Source organism: Schistocerca piceifrons, chromosome X, assembly GCF_021461385.2.
Source record: "Schistocerca piceifrons isolate TAMUIC-IGC-003096 chromosome X, iqSchPice1.1, whole genome shotgun sequence".
NCBI lineage: Eukaryota > Metazoa > Arthropoda > Insecta > Orthoptera > Acrididae > Schistocerca > Schistocerca piceifrons.
In genome coordinates, this window is record NC_060149.1 from 825,011,346 (window position 1) to 825,038,935 (window position 27,590).

General features: G+C 42.1%; 1 protein-coding gene across 1 annotated transcript in view; it reads left to right on the forward strand.

The window, feature by feature from the left end:
* Positions 1-1,082: 1,082 nt before the first annotated feature.
* LOC124721089 (polyamine-transporting ATPase 13A3-like) overlaps positions 1,083-27,590 on the forward strand; it is a 191,568-nt gene continuing 165,060 nt past the window's right edge. The window contains exons 1-2 of the mRNA XM_047245900.1: positions 1,083-1,275; positions 2,680-3,085. Coding sequence (XP_047101856.1) covers positions 2,986-3,085 — 100 coding nt within the window. The 5' untranslated portion in view covers positions 1,083-1,275; positions 2,680-2,985. The remainder of the gene's footprint in view (positions 1,276-2,679; positions 3,086-27,590) is intronic.

Consider the following 27,590-nt stretch of genomic DNA (forward strand, 5'->3'; position numbering starts at 1 on the left):
TTTTTGGGGTGGGAGGGGAGGGGGGGGGGCGAGGGGGCCAAACAGCGAGGACATCGGTTCCCATCCGGTTAGAGAAGGATGGGGAAGGACGTCTGCCGTGCCCTTTCAAAGGATCCACAGCGGCATTTGCCTGAAGCGATTTAGGAAAATCACGAAAAACCTGAATCAGGATGGCCTGACGCGGATTTCAACCGTTGCCCTCCCGAAAGCAAGTGCAGTGTGTTAACCACTGCGCCATCTCGCTCGGTGAGTCTAGTTGTCGTTGTGACAACTATTGAAAATAATGGCTATTTCCCAAGTGGTCTCTATTTAAGACACACTATATGTATGACCTAGTCACCAAGCGTATTTATATTTCTCTAAGGAATGTATTCTTTCGATACTGATACACTGTATGTGCAGATGTATACGATGCCTGATTATTTTTTTCTAACCCTGTGTATAGCGAGCTCTAGGCTGTTAAGCTTTAACGGCAACTACAAATATACCAACAGCTCAGTATTCTGCTTCATCTTTTTCCTATTTCACATATTTTCAGCACTAGTACTAAGTTCATTCTGCACGCAAGGCAAAACCGCTCCGATCTCTGATGCTGCGACGCATGTGCGGCAGTGAAATCTGACGGCAGCGCGTGGAAACACTGCTGGTGCTAGTTGTGCAGGCGCGTGTACGTGTGGCGCCAACAGCGATGGTATATTGATAAGTGACTTTCGTTAAAACGAAAGTGTTGCTGATTACAGTTCACTGCATCACGTCTCTATATAGTTTTTTTGTTAACAAAGTGTCGTTTATACGTTAACTGGTTGCAGTTAAAAATTATGGATGGTAAATCGCTACTAGATTTAAGTATTACAATAGTTGCTTCAGGCTTTTGCCTGGCGTCAATTCACAAAAGATTGGTATAGTAGCAGAGCCAACAGCACACATAATGACAACAGATACCCTCAGTCTAATATGTTATGCTGTGAGATTCCAATCCCGTGTGTGTGTCTGCAAAAAGAAGACAACAATGTGTCGCTCTCTGTCATTCAGCAGTAAAGTGATATCTCTGTACGCCATACTCTTTGCTTTGCAGACTAGGGAGCGAGAATTATTTCAACAGCTGTCCGTATTCGGTAGCAGTTGGGAGCGTGGTGCGGTTGTGGTTGCGGTTATGTGTTGTCAAAGTGTTAAGTGAATACAATGTGGATGCAGTTAGCAAATATACCTGTGAACGCTGTTGCTCGTATTGACGCCGTGCTATAAGTATGCAGTTCTAAAGAAAACAGGAAAACAGTAAGGAAGTTTAGCTGTATTGAATTACATACTAGCGATTGCTTGACCATTAGAAGAAATAAAGGACGGAGGGATGAAAACTGATAGAATTTAAAATATTTCCGTGTACAATCGGCGCAGCATTCACACCAAAAAAATACGAGACCTGCATTGTGCACCAAATATAACGAAAACCACTGAGGTTGAACATGTGCTCGGGCAGCGAAACTTTTGTATTATGGCATTATTACAACTAGGAACACAGTCTGCTTCTGTTTGTGCTGATTGTTACCACCTTGCGACGTATACGTGTTGTACGGAAATTGAAAAATATAATTTTCCTACCAAATTCGGTAACCGTGGTGTACACTGTCGCATTCTTTTGTGTAATACCGCACGTCTGCTATAATCCTTGTAACGCATAGTTTAGTAAAAACCGTTGGTGTATCATTACCCGGTTCCATGTAGTGCCCCTAGGTGTTCTGTTAGAATCTTGTAATGTAAGCATTTTCTGGGAAATACAAAATTCTATTTTTGTCGCGTGTACTCAGTGAAACATGCCGTTCCTTGTGCGTGAGTAATTTTGTATATTCCCCTCCCACCATTATATTACCGGTGATGTGTAGAACATGCACAGATATGTGTAACTAATGCATGACAACACATGCTGTTGGAGTCTCTTTTTTCGTCCCTGGCTTTTTATTGTGTTGGTGATAGTATCTGTATATTCAGGTTTTCACTATTCGGCAATATAAGGCATGGAAATTGAGGAGGGATATCCGTTCTTTATTGTTTTGTAACATGAAGTTCCATATTCAGCTGGACAGCAAAAATTATCTGACCCATTTCTTGTTAATCTATAATTTCTGAAGACTAATCTGTTAGGCCTACTTAGAAATTGATTGAAATTTTATAATGTTACTGTTATTCCCACCACGTGTTACAAATGCACCTGCAACCAGATGTAATTCTTTCACTTTGTATGTTTGCTTCTGAATATTAGACTGATATAACTTTTCATTTAGTGGTGCTATCTGTCAACTAAATCAGCACACTTTATGAACTGGTATTCTATGCATTTTTGTCCATTTCATAACAGCTTACCATGATTACTATTACACCTGCATTTGTACCAAGACAAGGCTGAAATTTGTGTTCTTTCAGGGAAGCGTAATGCAAAAAATCCTTGCAGACAGATACTCAAAGAAATAAGTGTTTATATTAATAGAACATTTTCTCTATAACAAATTTATATTTGTATTACTACCAATCTTGTTTACAAATTGTGTTGTAATCCCACATCTTGAAATTCATGTCACTCATAGTAGAAACAAATGACATAGCATGCTTAGAATGTTACAATTTTTAGTAGGCTAACATTTCTGTTGAAAATCATTTACATTGTGTTTTCTTTTTTTTTTCCAGAGTACTCGGAATGTGTCGGATTTCATACATCTGTCATTTTAATGGGATGATTTCCTACAGTGAAAAGAAAAACTTGTATATTGGATGGAGGAAATCTGATCCTGGAGACTGACACCGGCATCTCTGATGAACTTACGTGAACAGCTGAACACTTTATTGATTCAGCGGATGTGATTTCAGTGATTTTACAGTGACAATTTTTTGACATAAAGTTTATTTCCTTAAGTTTTTTGCTTAAGGAGCTATATAATTTTTTTGTCGTGTGACAGTATTTTATATTGAGTGTATTGTTTATAAACTGTTAAAATGTCATCCGCTCCGAGCCACAAACATTTCTCACGGACCACTAACCATCGTGGCATTCGAGGAAGTGGTCTGCGTGAATTAAACACAGGGCTACTAGAAGGTTTGTTTTCTGTTCTTTGACATTAAACATTTGTGATATGCATGAATGCTGCAAAATAAGGAAACAATTTTGATAAGTCACCTAATCATAACTATTGCATTTGAGTATAAAATTTGGGCCATCGTCAGAGAATCATAATGAATTTCAGGAATTATTGTTAGAAAACATCCAGTAACCTAACACATGATCAAACTAAATAGTTCCTTCAAGATTGTTATTGTAAATGCTATTCAGTGTGTGTGTGCATCTTTTGTATTACTTAACTGTGTATACAGGGTGTTTAACAATACACATTATACACTTCTAGAGCTTTTAGAGGGGACTTAGTAGATCAAGTATTACGTAGGGGCCCGTGCCAGGAAACATCATCCAACGACACTGCAGGGTGTCAGTCATAGACACCGGCACATGTAAATGTATGTATATACAGGGTGATTCCTGATGACAGTACAAATTTTCTAGGATTATGGAGAAGGATAAATGTATCAATGTGAGGCTGTACTTGTTTCAAGTGTTTCAAAATTATAAATGAAAAGGTTCTGATATCATAACACTGACAGTGGAATATGTGTACTAGTAGTGTTGTTGCTAAGACTGTAGGGTAGACAACTTTCAGAGGTGGTAGTATGGACGACAAGTAGGAAAAAATGTCCAGCAAACATGCGCCCTAAAATGTGTAGCTGCAAATGCGTAGCTGAGGAGCTATTAGAACTTGTTCATTTTTGCTACTGTGAAACACATCTCCTCTGTTGAACAAGTGCTCATAGCTCTTTAAGTATGCTTTTTAGAGCCCCTGTTTACTGGACATTTCTTCTTGTTTTCGTCCATGTTACACCTCTAAAAATTGCGTGCCCTACAATCTTAGCAACAACAGTACCAGTGCAAGTGTTCCCTGTGAAAGGTAGCACAACGGTTTTCACTTATAACTTAAGACCTGTTCGTTTCCAGACAGGGTTTCCTATATAATACGTGATATGCTAAGCCACCTCTACAACCTCTAGAAGTGTTTCACATGAAATGTGAAACACACTGTATATACCCAGAATGAGATTTTCTTTATGCAGCGGAGTGTGCGCTGATATGAAACTTCCTGGCAGATTAAAATTGTGTGCCGGACCGAGACTCGAACTCAGGACCTTTGCCTTTCGCGGGCAACTTTCTACCAACTGAGCTACCCAAGCACGACTCGTGCTCCGTCCTCACAGCTTTACTGGCAGAAGTAAAGCTGTGAGGACGGGGCGTGAGTTGTGCTTGGGTAACTCAGTCGGTAGAGCACTTGTCCGCGAAAGGCAAAGGTCCCGAGTTCGAGTCTCAGTCCGACACACAGTTTTAATCTGCCAGGAAGTTTCACACTGTATATATGTTCTTCCCTAGTTTTCTATTGTTATGAACCAGGACTCCACCATCTATGCAGTGTTGTCAATCTGGATAGGAGCTATCTAGCATTATAAACTGAAGAGCCAAAGAAGTTTGTACACCTGCTTAATATCGTGTAGGGCCTCCGCCAGCATGCAGAAGTGTCCCAACACAACGTGGCATGGACTCGTCTGATGTCTGAAGTAGTGCTGGAGAAAATTGACACCATGAATCCTGCAAGACTGTCCATAAATCCATAAGAGTACGAAGCCTGCAGGACTGCATAAATCCGTAAGAGTATGAGGGGATGGAGATCTCCTGTGAACAGCACATTGTAAGGCATCCCAAATATGCCCAGTAATGTTCATTTCGTGGGAGTTTGGTGGCCAGCGGAAGTGTTTAAACTCAGAAGAGTGTTCTGGGAGTGGCTCTGTAACAATTATGTACATGTGTGGTGTTGCACTGTCGTGCTATAATTGGCGAAGTCCTTCAGATTGCACAATGAACTTGCAAGGATGCAGCTGATCAGACAGTATGCTTATGTACGTGTCAACTGTCAGTCATATGTAGACGTATCAGGGATCCCATATCACTCCAACTGCACATGCGCCACACCATTACAGAATCTCCACCAGCTTGAACAGTCCCCTGCTGACATGCAGGGTGAAAGGATTCATGAGGTTGTCTCCATATGCTCAATACAATTTGAAGCAAGACTTGTCCGACCAGGCAACATGTTTCTAGTCATCAACAGTCCGATGTTGGTGTTGATGGGCCCAGGCGAGCTGTAAAGCTTTGTGTGATGCAGTCATCAAGGGTACACGAGCAGACCTTTGGTTCCGAAAGCCCATATTGATGTTTAGTTGAATGGTTCACATGCTGAGACTTGTTGATAGCCCAGCATTTAAATCTGCAGCAATTTGTGGAAGGGTTGCACATCTGTCACATTGAACGTTTCTCTTCAGTCATCGTTGGTCCCAACATTGGCAGGTTCTTTTTCTGGCCACAGTGATGTTGGAGATATGATGTTTTACTGGATTCCTGATATTCACAGTACACTCATGAAATGGTCGTATGGGAAAATCCCCACTTAATCGCTACCTTGGTGATGCTGTGTCCCATCGCTTGTCCGCCGACTATAACAATACATTCAAATTCACTTAACTCTTGATAACCTGCCATTGTAGCAGCAGTAACCAATGCAAAAATTGTGCCATACATTTGTTGTCTTATATAGGCGTTGCCGACCACAGTGCCGTATTCTTCCTGTTTGCATATCTTTGTATTTGAATACTCGTGCCTCTGTTTCAGCTGCTAGCAGTATTATGAACCACAGTTGCCAAGAACTAATCAATGTCCTCCTCATGTAATAATCTAAAATATTTCCATTGCATTTGGGCTGCTCAAGTCAGTGTTCGGAAAAATGTGCAAAACTGCTTCACAAGACTGCCTTCCACCTGTATTATCTGCAATGAATCCACGGTCATTCTAATCTCTACTCAGTAGGTCAGTGTTGCCTCCAATTAATACTGCATAGTCTAGGTAATTACACACTACTGGGTATAGACTTGCTTTGAACGGTTCTAAAACTGTCACAGTGGAATCATGTGGCCGGTAAAAAACATCCACCAATTAAAGCTCACCTAGACCTGTTACTTTGGTCCAGATAACTTCACAGTTACTCAGTTTTGACCTCAATTGACAAAATATTTTTGTCGATTGCAGTGAACTCTGCAGTTCGTACGGCATCAGATGTCTGTCCAATATACATTCCATGGCTCGCTAAATATTTTGGATCTTTCTACTTCATGTTTCAGTCAGCTTTCAGTTCCGAAAGTAATTTGAGTGCGATAACTTTCATTGTGGGCAGTAAATTCAGGAACTTTGGTATAAATACTTTGACAATTCACTTTTAAAATTTTGATAGTAAAAATGTCTTTACTTCCTATGATTTTGCTCTCTGCGCACTGACTGGTAAAGTTCATCAGAGGACCTCAAACTACTGCCTAGCCTAAAAAGACCCCTCATGCTCCTCACATTTATCTGTTATACAAATAGCTGCTTTGTGTAGGGTATCCCTGAACACTGCAATGCAGGTCCAAAAGTCTGCAGCCAAGAGCATCACAGAGTCAACAGAGAGTTTGGTTGAGGCCTCCCACTCAGTTCCAAACCATACCCCAATCAACACTGAGCATGGTACTGCAAATCACGAGCTATGACTGCACACCATAGTCACCATTTCCACCCATCACCTGTAGGAACTGATGATCGCCTCACAAGCCAAACGACATTGTCATTGGTGCTGACATGAGCCACAACATGCAAGCAACTGAACCCTGCACTAGTCACAGGCAAGCCCACCTCCACACCTTGGATAAGGCCCTCCTGTGGACCTACTGAGCATATATTGGACATCTTTCCGCCGCTGGGTGCTGTTTCCATAAAAGGCTCAATAATACGCCCAACATTTGAGCTCGTGATAATTGGCAATCCCCGTCCTTATGCGCCTGTTCTCACCCTGCTGAAGGAGCATCCACTGTGAATGGGTGAAGAGACAGGCAGCCTCCACATTGACTCTCCCACTCAAGACATGCGAGCACCTTACAATCCATCATTCACCATGTGGTTAAGGCTGACCCCTACATTGGGCAGTGTGCCTCGGCAGCTGAGCCCTTGGACAAAATAAGTGACTCCAGAGGGGTCCCAATCTGTACACCACATTCTTCGCTGCCACTATGCTCTGAGGCAGCAGCCTGAAGATGGCTGACCATGGCCAGAAGTGTCTTCATCTGTTCATGAGCTGCCCCTGCATCCCCACACATCAATACCATCCTAGTATTACTAACTTGGAAATTGACTGTGAAAATGCATGGGAGAAGCTAAATATGTAATTTGCTACTCTCCTGTTATGTCACCAAAAGGCAGCTGGAGCTTTGTGGTGCCAGGATTAATGTCTACATATGTATTTTGCAAGCCACCGTAGTGTGTGGCAGAGGAGACATTGGTTGTCACGTGTTGTTTAGGCACTTCCAGTGTTACATTTGTGTGCTCATTATGGGTGATGTGCTATGTTCTGTTTAAATTGTCTAATTGCGTACCTGGCCAGATATTCCATCAACATATAATCATAGTGATGATGTAGCTCTTTTGTCTGTGTTTGCTTTAAAAATAACATATGTTTTGAGTGGGATCCACCTTTAGCAAACTTGTTATTTATCAATTGGTGATGCAGGGCCATACTAGCCGATGGGAACAGGGTGGTGTTTTGGTAGTGTTTTATAATTATATTAGAATTTTAAGAGTCTCTCACCAGGTCTTATAGTTCTTTCATTTATAGAGCAACTTAACTTAGTTTTCAGTTCTTTAGTCTCTTTTCCCCCTTTAATGTAATTTGTGTCTGTACAACACTTGAATGTGGAACTGCCATGTAATGTTCTTCAGCAAAGCTAGTTCAAGGAGATAATATGGTATTTTAATCTTCGCTTTATGATCTCTCCTATTGGTGCCAGTGCAATGAAATGTCTGAATGGAGGATTTTGATTCACTGGTGCATTTAGCATAGCAACCAAAGTGCTTGCTTGGTCACAAATCTTATATGTTCTGCAGTATTTACATTTAAACTGTTCTACATTTATGACACTGGACTCTTTCTTAATGAAGGTGGGGCTCAAATTTCATACTAACCCTCTTCATATTTGCACAAGGTGATTTGCCCAAATTATGTAGGGTAGAAACCACAGTGATTCCTGTAAGACATCTACAGATTTTTTTTTTTTATTTTTTCCTCCATCCTTGTCCTATTTTAGCTAATGCTGCTGCTTGTCAATAGCATGTTGAACATTCTTAACAAAGGCTCATCTTGGAAGAGGATGGTATTCCACTTATATACAGGAATTTTTATGTTGACATGTCATCAGTAAGTACTTACTCTTATTCCGAATGGTGACCACAACATACATTACAGGTCAACGAGCATATCGAACTCTGCACATAGTACTTGCTGATAGCACATTTCCGAATGTTGTAGCAAGTGCAAACAGTAATTGGAATTGCCTCATAGTCCTACCCCTTAGGGCACATAACCCCAAGTTCTGTTCACCACATATCATATCCCTTGGCTGTCCTTAAGTATATTTCTGCTGCTTGCCAAACCTGCCATTAGAAATTGTTGACACAATCAATTCATAATAGAATAACTAACATTTGACCACATGGCCACACCTGCATTCATTTGGCCAGCCACTGATCTGCCAATAGTTGTCCTTCTGCAGGTATTTGCAAGGCATTTGTGTGCCAACAACACTCAGCTAATTTATAGGAACCAGAGTAAATTCAGTTCATGAAGAGGTATTAAGCTTTTTTGCTAATAATTAATTTACAGATGTGTGTATTTTTTGTACCTAATACACATGGCACTACTATATCAGTTGCTAAATATCTCAATTTTATTATTTTCATGTAAGTACAACGACAGTTCCACAAACAAAATTATAATTCATTTAAAGTGCTAGTGAAGTTTAATTTTCAGTTGTTTGCTTCAAATTCTGTTACTTCTCATTGCATTGCTATGAAAACAAAATTGCTGACTTGGTCTGACTGAGCACATCACCTTGACAATGAAAAACAACTTATTTCTACATGTAAATTTACTTTAATAAAGTCAATTGGACAAAATATGATAAACATTTAAAAGTTACTGAAAGTGGAAAAACTGGAAAACACTGCTGGAAATGTGAAGTTATAACGCAAACATGCCTTGAGGTTTCATAAACAGTAGTCCTTTCATTGGAAGCTACATGTAGACAATGGGTGTTGTGAGTAAAGGAAACATAAAACAAACAAATTACTAAAAAGTTAAATCAAAGTAGCTGCCGAGACAAAAGTGAGGTCCACTTGAAACATTCAGATTGTTTGGAGCTGAGAGGGAGAATCCAAATAAAGTGATGCAAGAAGTTATTATGCTGCCGCTGTTTTCTTCAGGTGCAGTTACTTGTTACCATTGTAAATCTTATTGAACATTTAATTTTCACCAAATTTTTAGAGTGGTCATGTCATTATGAAACAGAAGTTGTATGGGCACTGTCAGGCGATGTGATTTATACATTGATGACTTTCACTTTACCAAGTGAGGTGGTGCAGTGGTTAACACACAAGGCTTGCATTTGGGAGGATGACAGTTCAAGCCTGTGTCCAGCCATCCTGATTCAGGTTTTCCATGATTTCCGTAAATCACTTCAGGCACCTGCCGGGATGGTTCCTTTGAAAGGGCATGGCAGATTTCCTTCACCATCCTTCCCTAATCCAATGGGACTGATTAGCTCACTGTTTGGTCCCCTCCCCCAAACCAACCCTTGCATAAAATGTTTGGGCATACAGTGATTTGATCCTTGCTCCTACCAAAAGATATTCCAGTGCCTTAACTATATCTCTTGGTGGCACATTCTTCAGTGTGAGGGGTGGAGGGGAGGTTTTTTTTTAGATATAAAGTATGTTGTAGAAATGTTGTTTTATGAGTTTCTTAACTTCTGTGATAGTGTAGTGATGCTACAGTATTTGAGCAGTAGGACATTGAGGGGGCACATAGTTGCAACCAAAAAAATTCTGGCCAGTACACAACTTAGGATAATTACAGCCTTTTCCTTAGAAGTGCCCCAAAGGAGCTCATGGTTCTTTTGTGAGTTAATGTATGACACCCACAGGGCCATGAGCTATTGCATCCCATTTTTCTTTCCTGGCTGGCATTTTCTTCCTCGTGTACCTCTCTCTACTTACTCACTCCTTTCTTGCTGCCCCCCCCCCCCCCCCCCTCCTTCCCCTTTCTCAGTGTTGTTACTTATGTTGACCTGGCTATCCAACTGGTTTCCTATATTCCTTGCAGTAGTGTTCCCTTTGCTTTTTCTTTTTCATCCTGTGTTTTTGGTATTTTTGGTCCCCCTTTGGGGTTGAACCTCCACTTCTTAATTTTTTCTCTGTAGTGTGAGCCATTTGGGGAAGAACACTCTCCCTAGCATATCCCCACTTCCTTCCCCGTCATAGATTCCCCCGCAATCTGCCCTGCTTGGCCACCAACACATGTAGCCAGTCTATGTGGCGGGGCTGTTTATGTACCAATTTGGCTGAGCCCCCTGACAACTCAGGGATCATGCTTATGATACCTGAGCTGTTGCCTCCCCATGTAGGCCTAAGAGTGGTCACTTGTCATTCTGCAGCACTGAAACTCCCGGCTATGGCCACCATGCTAGATGGCTCGTTCTGTGTCTTGGCGGTGCCCATGGGGGCAGCCACTAATTGGCTCCAAAAATGAAACACTTTCTTCACTACATCATATGTAGTAGGATGGATGAGGGACACTTTCACTGCCACCAAGCCATCACTTTTTGCAGAAAATAGTGAAAACACATTTGACAAAGTGGAGTCTCTCTGCAAGATGCAGTCAGGTTCCCTGTTGATCAGAACTTCTCCTGCCACCCAATCTGCAGCCCTTCATGCTTTTCATCATCTTGGTAACATCCTGGTGTCTATTACACATCACCAGTCTTCGAATATTGTTCAGGGAGTAATTTTTCATGGGGGCCCCAGCCTTCAAACTGATGAACTCCAGAGCAATCTGGAAAGATGGGGCGTTCATTTTGTTTGGTGTCTGCAGAAAGGTCATAAAGACAGTAGCACCAATACTGGCACTTTTATTCTGGCTTTTTAGGGAGACTGCCTCCTGGAGAAAATAACAGTTGTGTGTTATCAGTGTGATGTGAAGTCGTACACCTTGCCACCCATGAGGCGCTTTCTTTGCTTGCGTTTCGGGATTGTCTTCGTGATGTATGGCTGACCTTCTACATCGTGAATGTAAGACACCCACTCCACGAGGGGAGCCCCTTTTCTTCCACCGCCAGTGTGTGCTAATTGTCATTAGTGTCATTCTCGTTGCTCATTAGATTGGCCAGCTTTTAAGAAAGAAAACAAGATACAGGAGTATAAGTCCGTTGATTGTTTAACTTAGTCTGAGGCTCATCAACAATATGACTGACTTCACCCTGTGTTGATGACTTCCACTTTTTCCTCTGTTATGTCCTTTCCCCTTCTTCATTAGCCCAGTCCCATCTCCCTCTTCTCTGCCCTCCCCTCCCCGTACTGCTTACCTCCCCTGGCTGAAGAAGTGTCCCAATTATTCAGCACTCGCCAGTGATGAGGCTAGCTCCTGGGACCTGTCTTCCCTGCGTTTCTAAGGCCTGCTACCACAACACCGGCGTGGGACACACAGTCTGTGCACTGCAAAGTTGCCCTGTCTTTTGGTTCCAGATCTTGCAGAAGCTCGCTCCACTTCTGTGCCCTGCCTGTCCCTTGATAGTTACCGGCCAAGCAGCCTGAGCAGTGTCCCCTGCAAATTGCTAGAACAGATGGTGGCTCATCAGCTCAATTGGGTCCTTGAATCTCGGGACCTTTCATCTCCTTATCAGTTTAGATTTCACGAGGAACAGTCTCCAGTCATGTACTTAGATTGGAAACTGCAGATAAACAGGCCTTTTCTCAGTCCTGCCATCTAGTTGCAGTTTTATTCAATCTTCGTAAGGCCCACAACACAGCTTGGTGCCATCACATCCTCCTTACACTCCACGAGTGCGGTCTTACGGGGCCCCTCCAGATTTTTTATTTGCCAGTTCCTGTCTCACCAGTCATTAAGAGTCCATTCACACTGTTCTCAGCTCTTTTTAGACCCAGGAGAATTGTGTTCCACGGGGCATCATATTAAGTGTCCTCTTTCTAATCACTATTAGTGGACCTATGGCCTCTGCCAGACCGTTGGTCACCCATACTCTATATGTGGATGAGTTCTGTATTTAGTCTATCTTCCATTCAGTGGCCTCTGCGGAATGACATCAGCAGGGTGCCATCCAGTGTGCTTCCACAAGAACACACTTGCATGGTTTTAAATCTCTCCCTGTAAGCAGAGAGTGGTGCATTTCTGTTGCCGTACTACGATCCGTCCTTATCCAGAGGTCTACCTCGACATGCAACACCTGAAAGTGGTCCCCCAGTTTCGTTTCTAGGCTCTTCTTTTTGACAACAAGCTTACTTGGTTGCCCCATATCTGTCATCTGAAGATTAGTTGTTTTTGTTAACTCAGTGTCCTTCGCTTCCTTGCCCACAGCTCTTGGGGTGCAGATTGTTCAACCTTTCTCTGCCTTTACTGGACACTAGTTCTGCCTTGTCTGTACCAGGGTTATCAAGTTTATTAATTGGACCTGGTTCACCATCATGGTATCCGTTTAGCCACCGGTGCATTTCACACTAGTCTTGTTAATAGCAGTCTGGTTGACACTGGGACCCTCCCCTTTTGATTCAGCAGTCCCAGCTCATAGTTTCCTATGCAATCAATATCTGCTCTTACCGTGCGAAAATGCGGATTTGGTCCATTGCCCACCCGCTGTCTGCCCTCAGGTGGGTTTACCGGTTGGACTCCACATTGCTTCTCTCTGCCGTGACTGCCATCTCTTGGTTAGTTCCTTTGCCCGCAATTCAGATGGATCTCTTCCGGTGTCCGAAAGCCTTTGTAACTCCAGTGGTGTTCCATTGTTTGTTACAAAGGCACTTAGGGGAGTTTTCAGAATGCCATTGTTTTTTATGCTGATGGCTCTTAATCTGCTAATCATGTGGAATATGCCTTCATGTCTTCTGTTGGCATGGAACACCATCTCATGGCTGTCATGTGTGGGGTATTTACTGTGAAACTGATGGCCATATATCAGGTCCTCTGCTTTCTTAAATGGTCCTCCCTCACCAGAGTTTTGTTACGTACAAATTTAATGAGTGCCCTTCAGGCTAGCACTCGGAGTCTTTCCTGCCATCCCTTGGTCTCTGCCATGTTTGTTTGATTTCCTGTGGGTTCCTGGTCATGTAGGTTGTGAACTTGATCATCTGACTAGGGGGGAGCCCCCCCCCCCCCTTTCTGTGTCCACTCTTGGAAGGCAGGTGGATTTGCAGCCTTACAGCAAATCTGTTTTTGCTCAGTTGTAGACCAACTCTTGGGAGGCAACCACCCTCCCATCTAATAAACTTCATGCTAGTGAGGAGACTCCCACCATGTGGCATTCTTCCTTCTGCCTCTTGTGGTGAGGATCTGCTGTCCTCTGCCGTCTTTGTATTGGCCATACTAGATTGACCAATGGTTTCTTATTCCTCAGTGAGGCCGCCCCCCTCCCAACCCCTTTTGTAGTTGCGAGACTCCCCTCACAGTGATCCGTATTTTGCTGGACTGCTGCTGCCTTTTGGCCCTTCTCACTAAATATTCTCTCCCACCTTCCTTGGCTTGGGTGTTAGCGTGGTAAAGTCTGTCCTCGGTTTTCATCATGAAAGTGGTTTTTCATATTAGGTTTAAGCTCTGGTATTTGAGTCCCTTAGTTAATGTAGGTGTTGGTTATGGAGGACTTGACTTTGCCTCCACACCGCCCAGGTTATCCCTGCCTTTTCTGTACATTTTGTCTCGTCTGTTGTGCAGTTTTGTTTCCCTTTTCTTACCCTAGTATTGTCCTCATAGTATCGTGATAATGGTATGTTGTGCATTTCAGGATGGATCAGTCGCAGTGCTGGTGCCCCACTGCATGTAGCATTTCTGGGGCACTCCTCTTCTCACTGTTTTCACCCACTGGCGTACTATTCTTTCCTCTTTCTGCTGTCCTTATGCCCCTTTTCCTTCTACTTGTCCTTTATCCCTTCCTCCGACTTGGCTGTGCTGTTTGTGTTGCTCTTCCCGTGCTTTCTGCAATATTTGATCATGGGCCGATTACCTCGCTGTTTGGTCCCCTATCCCCTGGCCCCCACTCCACCCCCCCCCCTCCACCCCCCCCAAACACACACACACACACACACACACACACACAAAAAGAAAAATCAACCAACCAGATTTACTTGGAAGTAATTTTAATGCAATAAAAAATTATATTGCATTGCAATAGATACTCATTGCTTTTAGGTGGCCAAACATTGTTGGAAAAATAGTATATGCCCCTAGAGCTCTGAAAGGTGACTAGAAGTAGTGTTACGAAAACTCTTGCATATAATTCTCAGGCCACTAGTTTTGCTAATCTAAGGACGGGTGCCTTTCCAGTGAACTACAGGAACCATTTAAAATGGGAGGTGTGGAAACTGATTAAATGAAGGCATTTTGTTCCCTGGTGTGTTTAATGTGAATAGTACTTCGTTAGAGATCACTAGAAGGGGCAATTACACCATCAACAAAATTGCATTTTACATGAATGAAATTGATTTATGACAAAACGAGATTGTTACAGAAAATTTGAATGCTGATTACCCCTGCTGTGATATTGTCCATTTGTGAGAGAAACAGAACGTGAATATCAAATGCTAATACTCAGTTTAGTATAGTGTGTGTGTTGGGGAGGGGGGGGGGGGAATGAATGGAGATGGTGTAATGGTAAAGACCCTGGACATGTATCCAAGAGTCTTTGGGTTAATTCTGAAATGATTGTCTCAAAGAGCCAGTGTGCATACATAACCCTATCCACTTGAACCAGTACTTGGTTTTCAATTTGGCAACCAGTGGGCTGCTGCTGTTAGAGACCAGAACTTAGGTTTGTCCTGGTATTGGCTGCTGCACAAATGTTTGGATTTCTCACCTGGTTAGACCAGAGAAGATAAGAATAATACAGACATGGGCTGCTAGATTATGAACAGACCCACATCTTCAGTTCTAGTGTTTTTGAACATGCAAAAGTGTCTTACATGGAAACATTTGGGATAAAGATGGTATTCATTGTGTCAATGATGTGGATAAAATTTGAAGCACTAATATTTGAAACACTATAAAGTGAATTTGCGTCTGTTGATGATTACTAAGAATCATAAGAAAAAGTAGCTTGTGCACGAGTGGTAAGTTGTTCATTTTCCTCATACACTGTGTGCAAGAGAAACCCCATGCGAAGGACAAACACTGGTACATAATACAATGTGTCTTGCTCTACATTGTGGATTGTGGACTGTTTATGAAGATTAGTGTTTCATACATCTTCAGCAACTGTATTCATATTTATTGAATCAGCAACCAGTGGAACTAAAGAAATTTTATTTCCTGTATTAGTTTCAGGCACTTAGTGTCCTTCGTCAGAAGGTTATAACTAACACAATTTTTGTATTTTGTGCCCTTTTTCAGAAAGTTATAGCTACTGCAATAGTTATAACCTTCTGAAGAAGTGGACCAAGTGATTGAAACTGATAAATGAAATAAAATTTCTTTTGTGCAACTGACTGCTGATAATTTGAATAAATTTATGCAGATGTAAGTACAGTAACCCTGATTCTTCGGGTTAATGCAGATGTGAGATGAATAAAACAAAAACATGCATTACACAGGTTAGAAAAGTCTTTTTTCAGTTAGAATAACTATACACTGTATCTTAGAGATGACCTGCCCGCAAACCAGGTCTAATTTCAAAGCTTCTGTACCAAGTTATTTTCATGTAATACTTACAGTGGTGTATGCATTATATGTATCTGGCAAAATGACACCCTTGCAATGAGACTTCCAAAAACAAACAGTAAAAAACATCTATCAGTACACAAAGGAATTAAAGAAATAAGTAACACAAGAGAAGGAAGACTCATACCTATTGGTTGCATGCTGCGCTTTGCCTCATGAGTATCTCTGCATAAGGACCAGCAGTACTCAGACAGAATTGTGTTATTCCATTTGCTTGATGACGCTTTCCCATTTGAGAAATGTTCAGGTAGAACTGTTTTCAATGTTTATCAATAATGGTGCAAAGGCCAACTGGGAATCAGGCCAAATGATCATACAATAAGCATACAAGTAGTTTGTGTTATGTTACATCCCATAAGGTGGTATAATCTCAATAGTTTTTTCATAATATTGCAGTAGGTCTCTGACCTGTGGTTGCCTAAAAAGTTCTTGAAGACACTTGTGGAAGACAGCCATACAGTTCTTTCAACATTAGTCAACAAATGTAGGAAATGTTCTTCAGGCATTAATTCCCTTATGCGTGCTTCACTAAGCCTTGAAAACTTCTCTAGCAAATTCAAGAATCCATGACCATGGCTTTCACAGAGTTTTTGATTAGACCCCATTTAAGGTGCAATAGAGGGAGGTACACATTTTTGGGCTCAACAAGACAAGTGTTCACTGTATTCTTCTGTTTAGGCAATAGCTCATTCCGTGCAGGCAATTTTTACCACAGTTGTTTTTCAGTCTTCCAATTCCACTGACAGAGACAGCAGCATTTTTTCGTGTACCCCAGCTGCATGGCGAGAACAAATGCAATTACCTTGAGATCTCCACATGTATATACCATTTGCATTCCTTAAAGCAGTGTAAAGATCTCGTATGTGTCCTTCATATAAGCTGCACGAGGAATCTGAACTGAAGGAAGTTTGTTCCCATTGTGCAGGTGCACTGCTTTCATACGAACTTTGCTGGAGTTCTATGACAAAGCAGTAGCCCATAATGGACTCGATATTATTTCAGAAAAACCATGTCACCTTCCTTGAAGAAAAACTACATAGCGATCACGATAAACACTTTCGAATTACAAAGAAGATTCCATCCTTTTAGTACCGCAGCTAGAAGCTCAATCTGTCGCTTCGACAAATTTAAATCGCGGACAAAGTCGTTGCAATCCCTTTGAGGTAGGAAATGTGGCTCCTTTGATTCTCAGTTATCTTGAAATGTTGTCAGCATTTGTATCTTCATCGCTTTCTTTTGAGCCTTCGTATTGTTTTCATGCTGATTCCATCTATTTTTGTAAGACAAAAATAAGTCGGGTGTTGTCGGTCGGTTGGTTCCTTTCAAATCATGGGAACAGTAAAGGGTATGTGACGTGATCCTTTTAACTAGCGTGTCAAGGCTATAGCTCATGTGAACAGCATGGAGGTGGGATCCAATTGTTGTCCTACTCCCCAATCTTACACCCAAAAACACGTATTTAGAAAAGGATTGTTTATGATTTTTGCAGCTTCAGAATTACCTCTCATTACATATAACAACAAGAATTTGCCCCATTTACAAATGTACAAGGCATTTCTTCAAACCTTCACGAACATAAAACGACAAGCAGTCCACTTTCAACAGTTATCAGAACTCCTTATGCAAGTGGTGACAAACACAATGTTGTTCAGCGTATTCAACAATGACTCGTTGGCAGTGCTGCCAAGCCTTCATTTCCTAGAGGTAAATTTCTGAACTGAGGGCCGTGTGTAGTAATTCCCTTTACATATTTCGATCGTTTTGCAACAGCTAAATCTTCAGGATGTATTTAATTTAAATCAATATACAGTGTGTTGAAGGAATTCGAAAGATGCAGGGAAACAACGATTTCCTTATCGAATTCAGCACCCACGACTTACAAGGGGAGGCCACGACGTACGAATGATGTGGATTTACTGCAGACTTTGTACACTTTTGTAGTAAATAAGTAGTGCAAGTAGCAAGGCATGTTACGTAGGAGGTTTCGAGTAAATCGCAAGAGTTTCACGCGTCAGTGATGTAATGGTGCATTGCGACTCGGAGCACGAGCTAGCGGCGTTCATGTGGTTGGCGTTAAAGCTCCGTAATCGGTGGATCGCCGGATCGAGTCCCGTTCATTTTTTTTTATATTTTTCAACGGTAATCATATTATTTAACACACATTACATTCGAAAGGTAATATGATGAAAAGACAGTGTCTGCATGAACTTTTATTGAATTTCCAATGTTATTTTGCTGATTGTTTATTATTATTACGACACATATTATCCGACTTTTATTTCTCTAGGCAAGTTACACTTGATCGAGCACCTTCAAACTACTTAACGTTTGATTGCTTCTCGTGAAGATGCTGTTAAAATACATTCAATGCTACACGCCAATTTTCAGCGCCAGTATTAACAAAAAATGTTGCGTTGGACATGGTTTGCATCCAAATTTTCTGAAGAAAGTAGGTTTTCAAAATGTCAACGAGCTCTGTTTTCCCTTAGACACTGAAGATGCCTTGTGCAGCCGGGAAAATTGCATTCATTCGCTGTAGTAGATGCCGTTTTGTTTTTTCTGTGCCTGAATGGAAAAAATCATCCTGCAGCTTGTAATGTCGAAAGCACATCGGGTGATTAATCACATGTCACGTCACATACCCTTTACTGTTCCTATGATTTGAAAGGAACCAACCGACCCTCACATTCTGGCATATTGTAACTCATTGTATTATTGAGTACACCTATTTTCACCCTTATTTGACTCGGGCCTTCCAAGCCTGTACCTTGTCCTTGAAATCTGTGCCTGCAGATCGAAGTGAACAGGTACAAAGCAGTTCTCGATAACTTAACCAGATTGCAGGTATAAGGGATTTCGGAACTCGCGACATACATACATTTACAGGAAAACTGCATGCGTTTGGTCGTTTACTTGTCGAGAATTAGAAATATACTAGGATAAGTCAATTATTATCCGCAATTTAGTTATATTTTTTATATAGTACTGTCGTTTTACGTTGATGACGCATGCTTTGTTTATTTGTTGTTATATCTTTGTAATTTTCAAGCTGTTAGGTTAGTTTAGTTATCGCTGCCATGCTGTTAATCATGGCTGCTCCGCCATTTGCACCAAAGAAGAGCAACGCTCAGTGATCCGTTTCTTGTGGCCGGAAGGCGTATCAGGGGCCGAAATTCATCGAAGACTTTCGCTACAATTACGGGAACAGTGTTTTGCCACAACGGAGTGTCTACGAATGGATTGAAAAATTCCGAAATGGTCGCACAATGAAGGAGCCGGACGACGGTTTACCGCCACAAAAGAAGAAACCATTTAGCGTTCACGTGAAATGATCCTCGTAGACGATTAACTATTGACGAAGTGGCACATCGTCTGCAAATTAGTCACTGTTCTGCCTACGAATTCATCCACAACAGATTTGGGTTTCATAAAGTTTGTGCAAGATGGGTCCCAAAACAACTCACACTGTTGCATAAACAAACGCGCTTGGATAGCTGAAAAAAAGTTGCTATGGTAACGAAGGAGACAACTTCTTAGACAGGATCATTACTGGTGACGAAACATGGATACATCATTACGAGCCGGAGAGTAAACGGCAGAGTATGGAATAGAAACATCCAAATTCGCCGTGCAAGAAAAAGTTCAAGACCCAACCGTCCGCAAGAAAACGGATGCTTATGGTTTTTTGGGACGCACAAGGTCCAGTACTGGAACATTATTTGGAAAGGGGCTCAACAATAAACAGTGCACGTTGCAGTGAGATGCTTACTGCCAGGCTAAAGCCTGCTATTCGAAGCAAACGTCGAGGATTGCTGTCCAACGGTGTTTTGTTGCACGACAGTGCCCGTCCGCATACTGCTGCCCGCACTGCTGAAACGCTCCAGAAACTCAAATTTGAAGTACTGGATCAGCCTCCATATATTCCCAATCTTGCCCCTTCTGACTATCACTTGTTTGGTCCACTCAAACAGTCTTTAAGGGGCCGTAGATTTGCCTCGGACAAAGCAGTGAAAGAAGCCGTGCATTTCTGCCTCGCAGCTCAACCGAGAACCTTCTTTTATGAGGGCGCCAGGAAGCTTGTACACCGATGGACCAAGTGCGTTGAAACGCAAGGAGACTGTCGAAAAATGATGTTCTTGTAAGTTTCCTATTTGATTACAATAAAATTGTATAGCTACTTTGCGGACAATAATTGACTTACCCTCGTATTTGTTGTAGTGATAAAAATTAGCAAACAGCCAGATAATATTGGAAATTCAATAAAAGGTCGTACAGATACGTCTTTTCATCGTATTACCTTTCATACGTAATATTAACGAAGCTTGAACGCTAATCAAATGACTGCCGCCATCTCGTGCTCAGGGTCGCAATGATCCGGTACATTATCGACGCGTAAAGCTGTCGAAATCACCGAAGTAATACGCCTTACTACTCGCACATTGTATTGTCTTAATGGACTACAAGAAGTGTACAAAATTGAAGTAAATCCGTGATCCGAACGTTGTGGCCTCCCCTTGTTAATAAAGAACACCATTCGTTCTTCTTAACACAGCGCTTGTTAATTGTAATCGAAAATAAATATTTTTCACCGAAAACTGCCATTTACTGTATTTACGAAACACGCTAAACTACCCGGATAGCCGCGCGCTTTGGCAGGCAGCTTCCGGGATTCCAGGAAGTGCGCCGGCCCCGTATTGGTTTGCTGACTGACGAGAGCGCGGCTGTGCTGTGAGCCTGGGTATGATTTTTAGGCGGATTATCACATCCAACTAGGTGAATATCGGACTAGTACCCACGTCCCGCCTCAGTTACGCGATTTGCAAATATATAGAAACCTTTCGCACACTTTCACATGGAATAACACTAGACGCTGACAGTTCGGGTACACACATTCCTCCCCAGTGGAGAGGGAGGGGAGAGAACGGGTGGCGGTATGAACAGAATCCAGTCACCTTCTACCACTGATATTGCTGTATCTAATAACTAGCATGCGGACCCCGTGAAGATACGAGGTAAAGGTTAGGAAGAAGAAGAAACATGTTACATTTGAAAGCCCACGCAGGGAATCGGCCGCGAACCTGTTAAAAGGGTAGAGTCCCCGCATTTACTTGAAGGGGAATACAATAGAAAAATATTTCTGATGTGATTAGCCCTGCATCATCTCCAGACGGAGAAATATACTCACATACGTAACACTGTATTCTAAACGGAAATATTCGTTCTGATTGTGACAGAACACTGCATGTTTTCAAAAATCGCTAGACAACGAGGTGTGTGAGAAAAGTAATGAGACTGACAAAAATTCGAGCGATCTGGCAGCACTGTGTTGTCCTACGTGTATAGACCGCAGTGTTCACCCCTACCAGGTGTTCAGCCAGTTTGTCCCGTAAAGCCATCACGTAATTTTTTTGAGCGTCATCAGTGAGGTTGCGTTTTTGTTGTGGTTTACGAAAATGCAACAGTGGAATTTAGGGAAACGTTATGCCGTCAAGTGTTGTAAGAACTTTAGGGGAATCCGCGAATATCATCTGCGCAAAGTAGAAGCATTCCTATGGAGAACATTTATTATCAAGAGCACAAGTTTTTCGCTGGCACAAATCATTATTGGAAGACCGAGGACACGTCGAAGCAGAGACCTTAAACTTCAAAAACCGATGAAAACGTCGAAAGTGTACGTGCTCTTGTGAGATCAGCCAACGTTTAACAATAAGGATGATCGGCGACCTTTTAAACACGTTCACCGTACATCAAATTTTTACTGAAGTTTTGCACATGCGAAAGATTTGTCCCAAAATGGTGCCAAAAAACCTCATAACTGAGCAAAACAACCATTGAAAAAAACATGTGCGTTGGTCTTGAGAGGACTGCCAATGACTATAAATGATTCATATACTTCATATGGATATGGTGTCTGTTATTTCGGACATTGATGACCTGCAGCCGCCTAGAATTGAAATTAGAACTATATTAATACCTCCAGCTGCTGACGGGCGTTGGTATATATCAACGGGGACAGGTGAAAATGTGTGCCCCGACCGGGACTAGAACCCGGGATCTCCTGCTTACATGGCAGACGCCCCATCCATCTTATTTTTCGGTATTGTTCGTTGCTTTTGGTTTGGGCGGACGTCACAAGACTTCCGTTCAAGTTGATCGTTGATTCCTTTACTCAGCTGAGCTAGCGTGCCGGCATCCATCTGAGCCACCGAGGGCACAGAGGACAGCGCGACTGCAGGGACTATCACGCGCACTCCTCCCGGGAGACCCACATTCTCACCTTGATGTCCACACACTACATTCGTAGTGTCCAACCCCAACGCACTCATTACTCGTGCAAGACATTCTTACAAAGTCCCGTAAGAGTTCGGGGAATGTGTGCGCATCCGCACAGGAGGAGGAGGAGGTTATGGCCGGTATTGCCAGAACTATATACTTTATATGGATATGGTGTCTGTTCTTTCGGGCTTATGGAGCTTCCTTAGTGTTGGTTTGCTGCTTACAGGGTTGGCGTATGCTACGCTCAGTTCTGGGGTGACATTCAAAGCAGCTGCCATACTCTTCATTTTTCGTCACAATCTTCTTGAATGACCGGCCGTCACGATCATTCAGCACACAGTTTCGTCTGCGTTGTGACTGAGATGATGTTTCCCCACTTTCCCTGAATTCTGTATAAATCTTTGATGCGGTGCCTCCTGAAACACCAAACACTTCGGCCTCCTTGATTACTGAAGCAACCACCACACGTGCACCAACAAATTCACACATGCGCTGAACTTACGCGTTATGCACTCACAACTAGACAGAACACTGTTCTGACACTTGCAACGAACTGAGGACATAGCGTAGGTGACGTTCGTGGTAAAATAAAACAGTGCAACGTGCAAGCTTGGCTAGCTTCGACATGTATGTTAAAGTATGCATTTCTCGTGGTATTTCCATATTTTTATCCGCCCCCTGTGTGTATTAAGCATCGCTTGCAGAAGCCCAGCGTATTCTCTTGTTAGTAAATTTTAAATCCATAATGCCACATGAGCCGTGAAAGGCGTCGCATCGTGCGTGAACTTTTCGTGTAACTTTCACTGTTCACTCTGATCGCTTGTGAATGACAGATAGCTTTCCTTCCTGTCAGGTCCTTGTGTTTCGTCATTCCACGAACTACTGTTTGTAGTGATGTGTTTGTACAGCGGAACGTGTTTGCCTGTACCATACCGCAGTTGGCTTGCAACATTCTCGTCCCAGGTTGTGTGTTTTACTGTCGCTCTCGGCCGTCAGTACCTATGTAAGAAGAGTGTAAAAATTTCAGCGTAACATTTTGTGTTCGTAACAGTAACTTACGCGACACAGCCCTTCTGTGTTTGAGTTTACTGGATTTTTTAAAGATTATAAGCAATACTTGGTAAATATGAAACTTGTCGAAGTGTTAACTATAACTGAAAAGATGCTAATATAGCTGCGTTTAGTGGGTCTGAAACATTCCAGCTCATCGTGACGTTTTGTGGTAAGACCTCAAGAATTAGTTACATTACAATATAAGTAGTAGTTTTCCTTCCATTCCAATTATTAACTCCTCGACCCTAACGCTATGCGGTAGCATTTGTTTATATACAACCATAATCATTTGAAGTTACATGATTTGGTAATTGTTCCATAATAACAGAAAATTCTAAGCTATAATCGTATGTTCGTCTTTTGCTGGACAACATTGCTCTTCCCCGAACATTTTGAAGGCGTAGTTTAGATTGTACGTCAAATTACGGGTGTGTTATTCACAAACGTGCACACGTGATAGGACACTGACATGTTTAAACCAATATTTCGCTACTGAGTGCTTTACTTTGTCCGCATTTCTCCCCTTTCCTTAATGTTTGATCAGCCAGATACGTGAACACTCTACTCAAAAGAGAAGAAAATGTGACAAGTGAAAATATCTGGTACTAATAGTGGAAGACAGTTTTTTAATGTAAAAATGCACTTATTTATTAACGTAGTCCTCGTTTTAGGTTAATTTTCTTTGTACAATGTCTCTACAGTATGCAGATTACATCTCTGAAATGCGAATGTGGTAGATCTGTAAAACACGCTACTAAGTCTCGCACATATTTTCACTTGACTCAAAAACATTTCAGGTCACAAATATCTCTAGATATTGTGCAATTCTTAAGAATGTATATAATAAGGTGAATAATATGGATTTTCCAACCGTTCGTAACTCCAAATTCAGGTTACTCATTGCCAATGCGCATTGTGAGTAGGTTCACTGCCCTTCTGAAAGCTTTTTTCCTTTTCCCGTAGTATTTTCAGTTGGTGAGTACGTGACAAATGTGGCACAGATTTTGAACGAACGTTTCTCACAGTTTTCATATAAAATGTTCATTTTCTTCTAATATACGTAAGGCATACCCCTGTCTGCAGTTTTGGGATGTGCTTAAAGTGAATCATCTTAGAGAGGTTCGCCACGACTGAATTTAGAAACCCATTTTTAACAATTAAAAATTTCCCTTGCTGACAAAATATAAAATTTTGAGATGGCGCGATATTCCAGCTTGTATATACGACTTCCTTAAAACGCCAAGAATCAAAACAATTTACGTAAGAAGTCGCGAACATGTATATGTGAGCGAGGTGGAACACTGCGCTATTGTATTTTCACACTGCCGATTGCTAGCTGCAGGGTGAGCCACTTTCGCGGCATCTGTGTGTGTTATCTATAATAGTCTGTTCCGTAAAGACAAAGGGACCATAAAGTGTGAGATGGAACAGGAGACACTAACTTTCGGTGTGTCACGAACGTGCTGCACAGTAGAGAGGATTTTCTCTGCCCCAGATTCACCCGCTCTTTTCCTCGGTACCGTTCACAAAAAAATTCTAGCTTCACAATTAAAGGTAAGTTCTTCAAAGAAACCACCCTATTCTGTATGCAACAGAGCTTATGTGAAGTTTGGGATGCGGGAGTGGTATTGCCGGAAGTGAAGCTGTAAGGGCGGGTCGTGAGTGGCATAACGATAAGTCGCTGAAAGACAATGGTCTGGGCTCGAGTCCCAATCGGGCACACACTTTGACATATTAAAAGTTTCAAATGAGCGCCTACTGCGCTGCAGAGTGAGAATTCATTCTGGAATCAAAGCTGCTTTTTCCTCAGGTGTAGCTCGTAGCAGCTGCGAGCGGTTAAGTTTCTGCTTCAGTTGTTTTCACAAGAGCTCCCAAACGGTCGTTTGTAGAATGTTTGCTCTCTTGGCTGCTCATAACCGCTCACGGTTTGCGCAGGGTGCTTTCCTGTGCGCGCTCAACTATTTCATAAGCCACTGTCGCCCGAAAGGTGTATTACACAGTACAGACTTCCAGTGGCTGTAAACTGTGCATACAATCCCCGAATGGAGTTGGAAGTATGTGTGCCTTTGTGAATCCACGTCCTGAAGTGTCGCTACATTTGTGAAATATACGAATTAAATAAAATCCCAACACTTTCTCAGCGCCTGTAACCGTATGTACTTGATTCGCTGTGATGTAAGAAAGCGGAAGCTGTGGCAGACTTTCGCAGTATTACAAGTAATTTTCAATGCAGCGACTATACGAACAGAAAAAATCACTCCGTACCTTTGTGTTAAAATTTTGTGCGAGTGAAGTAAAACATTAAAGCATTAATGGAGTTATTTTCTGGTAAGCGTTTTTCTTCTGGTAAAAATGATAACAACTGGTTTTGCGCATTGTTTTTGTCATTACGTAATCCTCATCGAACAACGTTAAGGGGGCTATTCGATTAACAAATTTTAGTATTTAACGCGTCAGTCATAAATCGATGCATGATAATGAACTACTTTCCGAGTTTTCCTCTCTCTCTTTGAAACTTAAGTAACCCATCGTTCGTACCCCGAGGAGTTTGCAATGAAAATGTGGTAGGTACGTGATTTGCGATTGGTGTAGTTATTCTCGAATAAACTTCCAGTACCTGTTACTGTTCACGAAGTGCAAACACAAATTTTAAAAAACCAACAAGTGAAGGTTTATTAAATAAACATCTTAACATGTACTGTTTAAGTTTTAATAAAGTCTGGTGCCTAGTGTCTCTGCCTGTAGAATCCGTGGTCCTGGTTTCTATTCCCGGTTTTCTTCGCTTGGGGACTGGGTGTTTGCACTGTCATCTTCATCGAAGCGCAAGCCGAACAGATTTGCAGCAGGCGGCCGAACTACCCCAGGCGGGGGTTTCGGTCAGTAATGCCATATTATCATTTCGTTTGATTCGTCGTATTTGTTGCGCACGTTTTAGAGTAAAACAAGTTAATAAAATACGTATTTATTTTTATGCGAACTATGGATATCTTCGTAAGGTTTTGACTTTCCCTTAGTTCTTGTTTACTAATATACTGGATTAGCTGATTCCTCCTGAAGTTTTGCTACTTGATTGCTCTATTTCTATGACTCTGTTGTGGCAAAAAAAAGTAATATCTAATATGCGAACAATTGCGGGAATGTTGGCGTATTTATAAACGGCTGACGTTTCCCTGAATAAAAAGGCTTAAGTCGTCTACTGAAAGTAAGCCGCTAGGTTGTGTTGTAATTCCGTCAATATCGTGTAACGCACGCAATGTGCTATTGGTGATGCACAGACAAAAAGAGATCATTTGCTAATACATTATCCTGCGGCACACGTTTTGTCAGTGAAAAATGAGAATAATTCACAAATAATATCGTACCATGCCCTATCTTCCGCATTCCTATCGTTCAGTACTTTGGTCCTTGCATTCCAGATACACCGTGAGTGTAAAATGAATTCGTACACAGGTATTTGGGGGCAGGTTCTTAAGCTAACAACTTAACAGTACAGCTTATACACTGACGAGCCAAAACATTATGACGACCTTTTTAATATTTTTTTGGTCCACCTTTGGAACGCAGTTCAGCAGCGACACTGCGTGACATGGATTCGACATGTCTTTAGTAGGTTCCGGAGGTATGTCAATGCACAGGTCATGCAGTTCCCGTGAATTACGGGTTAGTGGTTTGTCGGTGCGGAGTTGACTCCCGATAGCATCCCAGATTTCTTCTTTTGGGTTCACATCAGGCAAATTTGATAGCCAAGACATCAGCCTGAGTTCACTGTCATGCTCCCCAAATCACTGTAGCATGATTCTGGCATTGTGACATTGACAGTTATTCTGCTGGAAGGCCGGCCGGAGTGGCCGAGCGGTTCTAGGCGCGCGGTCGCAAGTTCGAATCCTGCCTTGGGCATGTATGTGTGTGATGTCCTTAGGTTAGTAGGTTTAAGTAGTTCTGAGTTCTAGGGGACTGATGACATCAGAGGTTAAGTCCCATAGTTCTCAGAGCCATTTGAATCTGCTGGAAGATGCCATCGCCACCGTGGAAGATATCACCCGTTAAGGTCGCAGGTAACTGCAGTAATGTTCGTGTAGCCCACAGCTGTCACGATGCCTTCGATTACTATCACAGGTCTCATGGAAGCCCATTGTAAGTGCCCTTCCTAGTGTTGCTCTGCTCCCAAAGGCCTGCAACCGTGGCGCGGCACTTGTATCGAATATCCTTCCGCCTGGATGACGGCGTATCTGGACAGGATCATCAACCTGGTGTTAACAAGAAATGTGATTTTTCTAACCAAGCGACACTTTTCATAGCTTAACGGTTCAGCCTCGATGATCCCTTGTG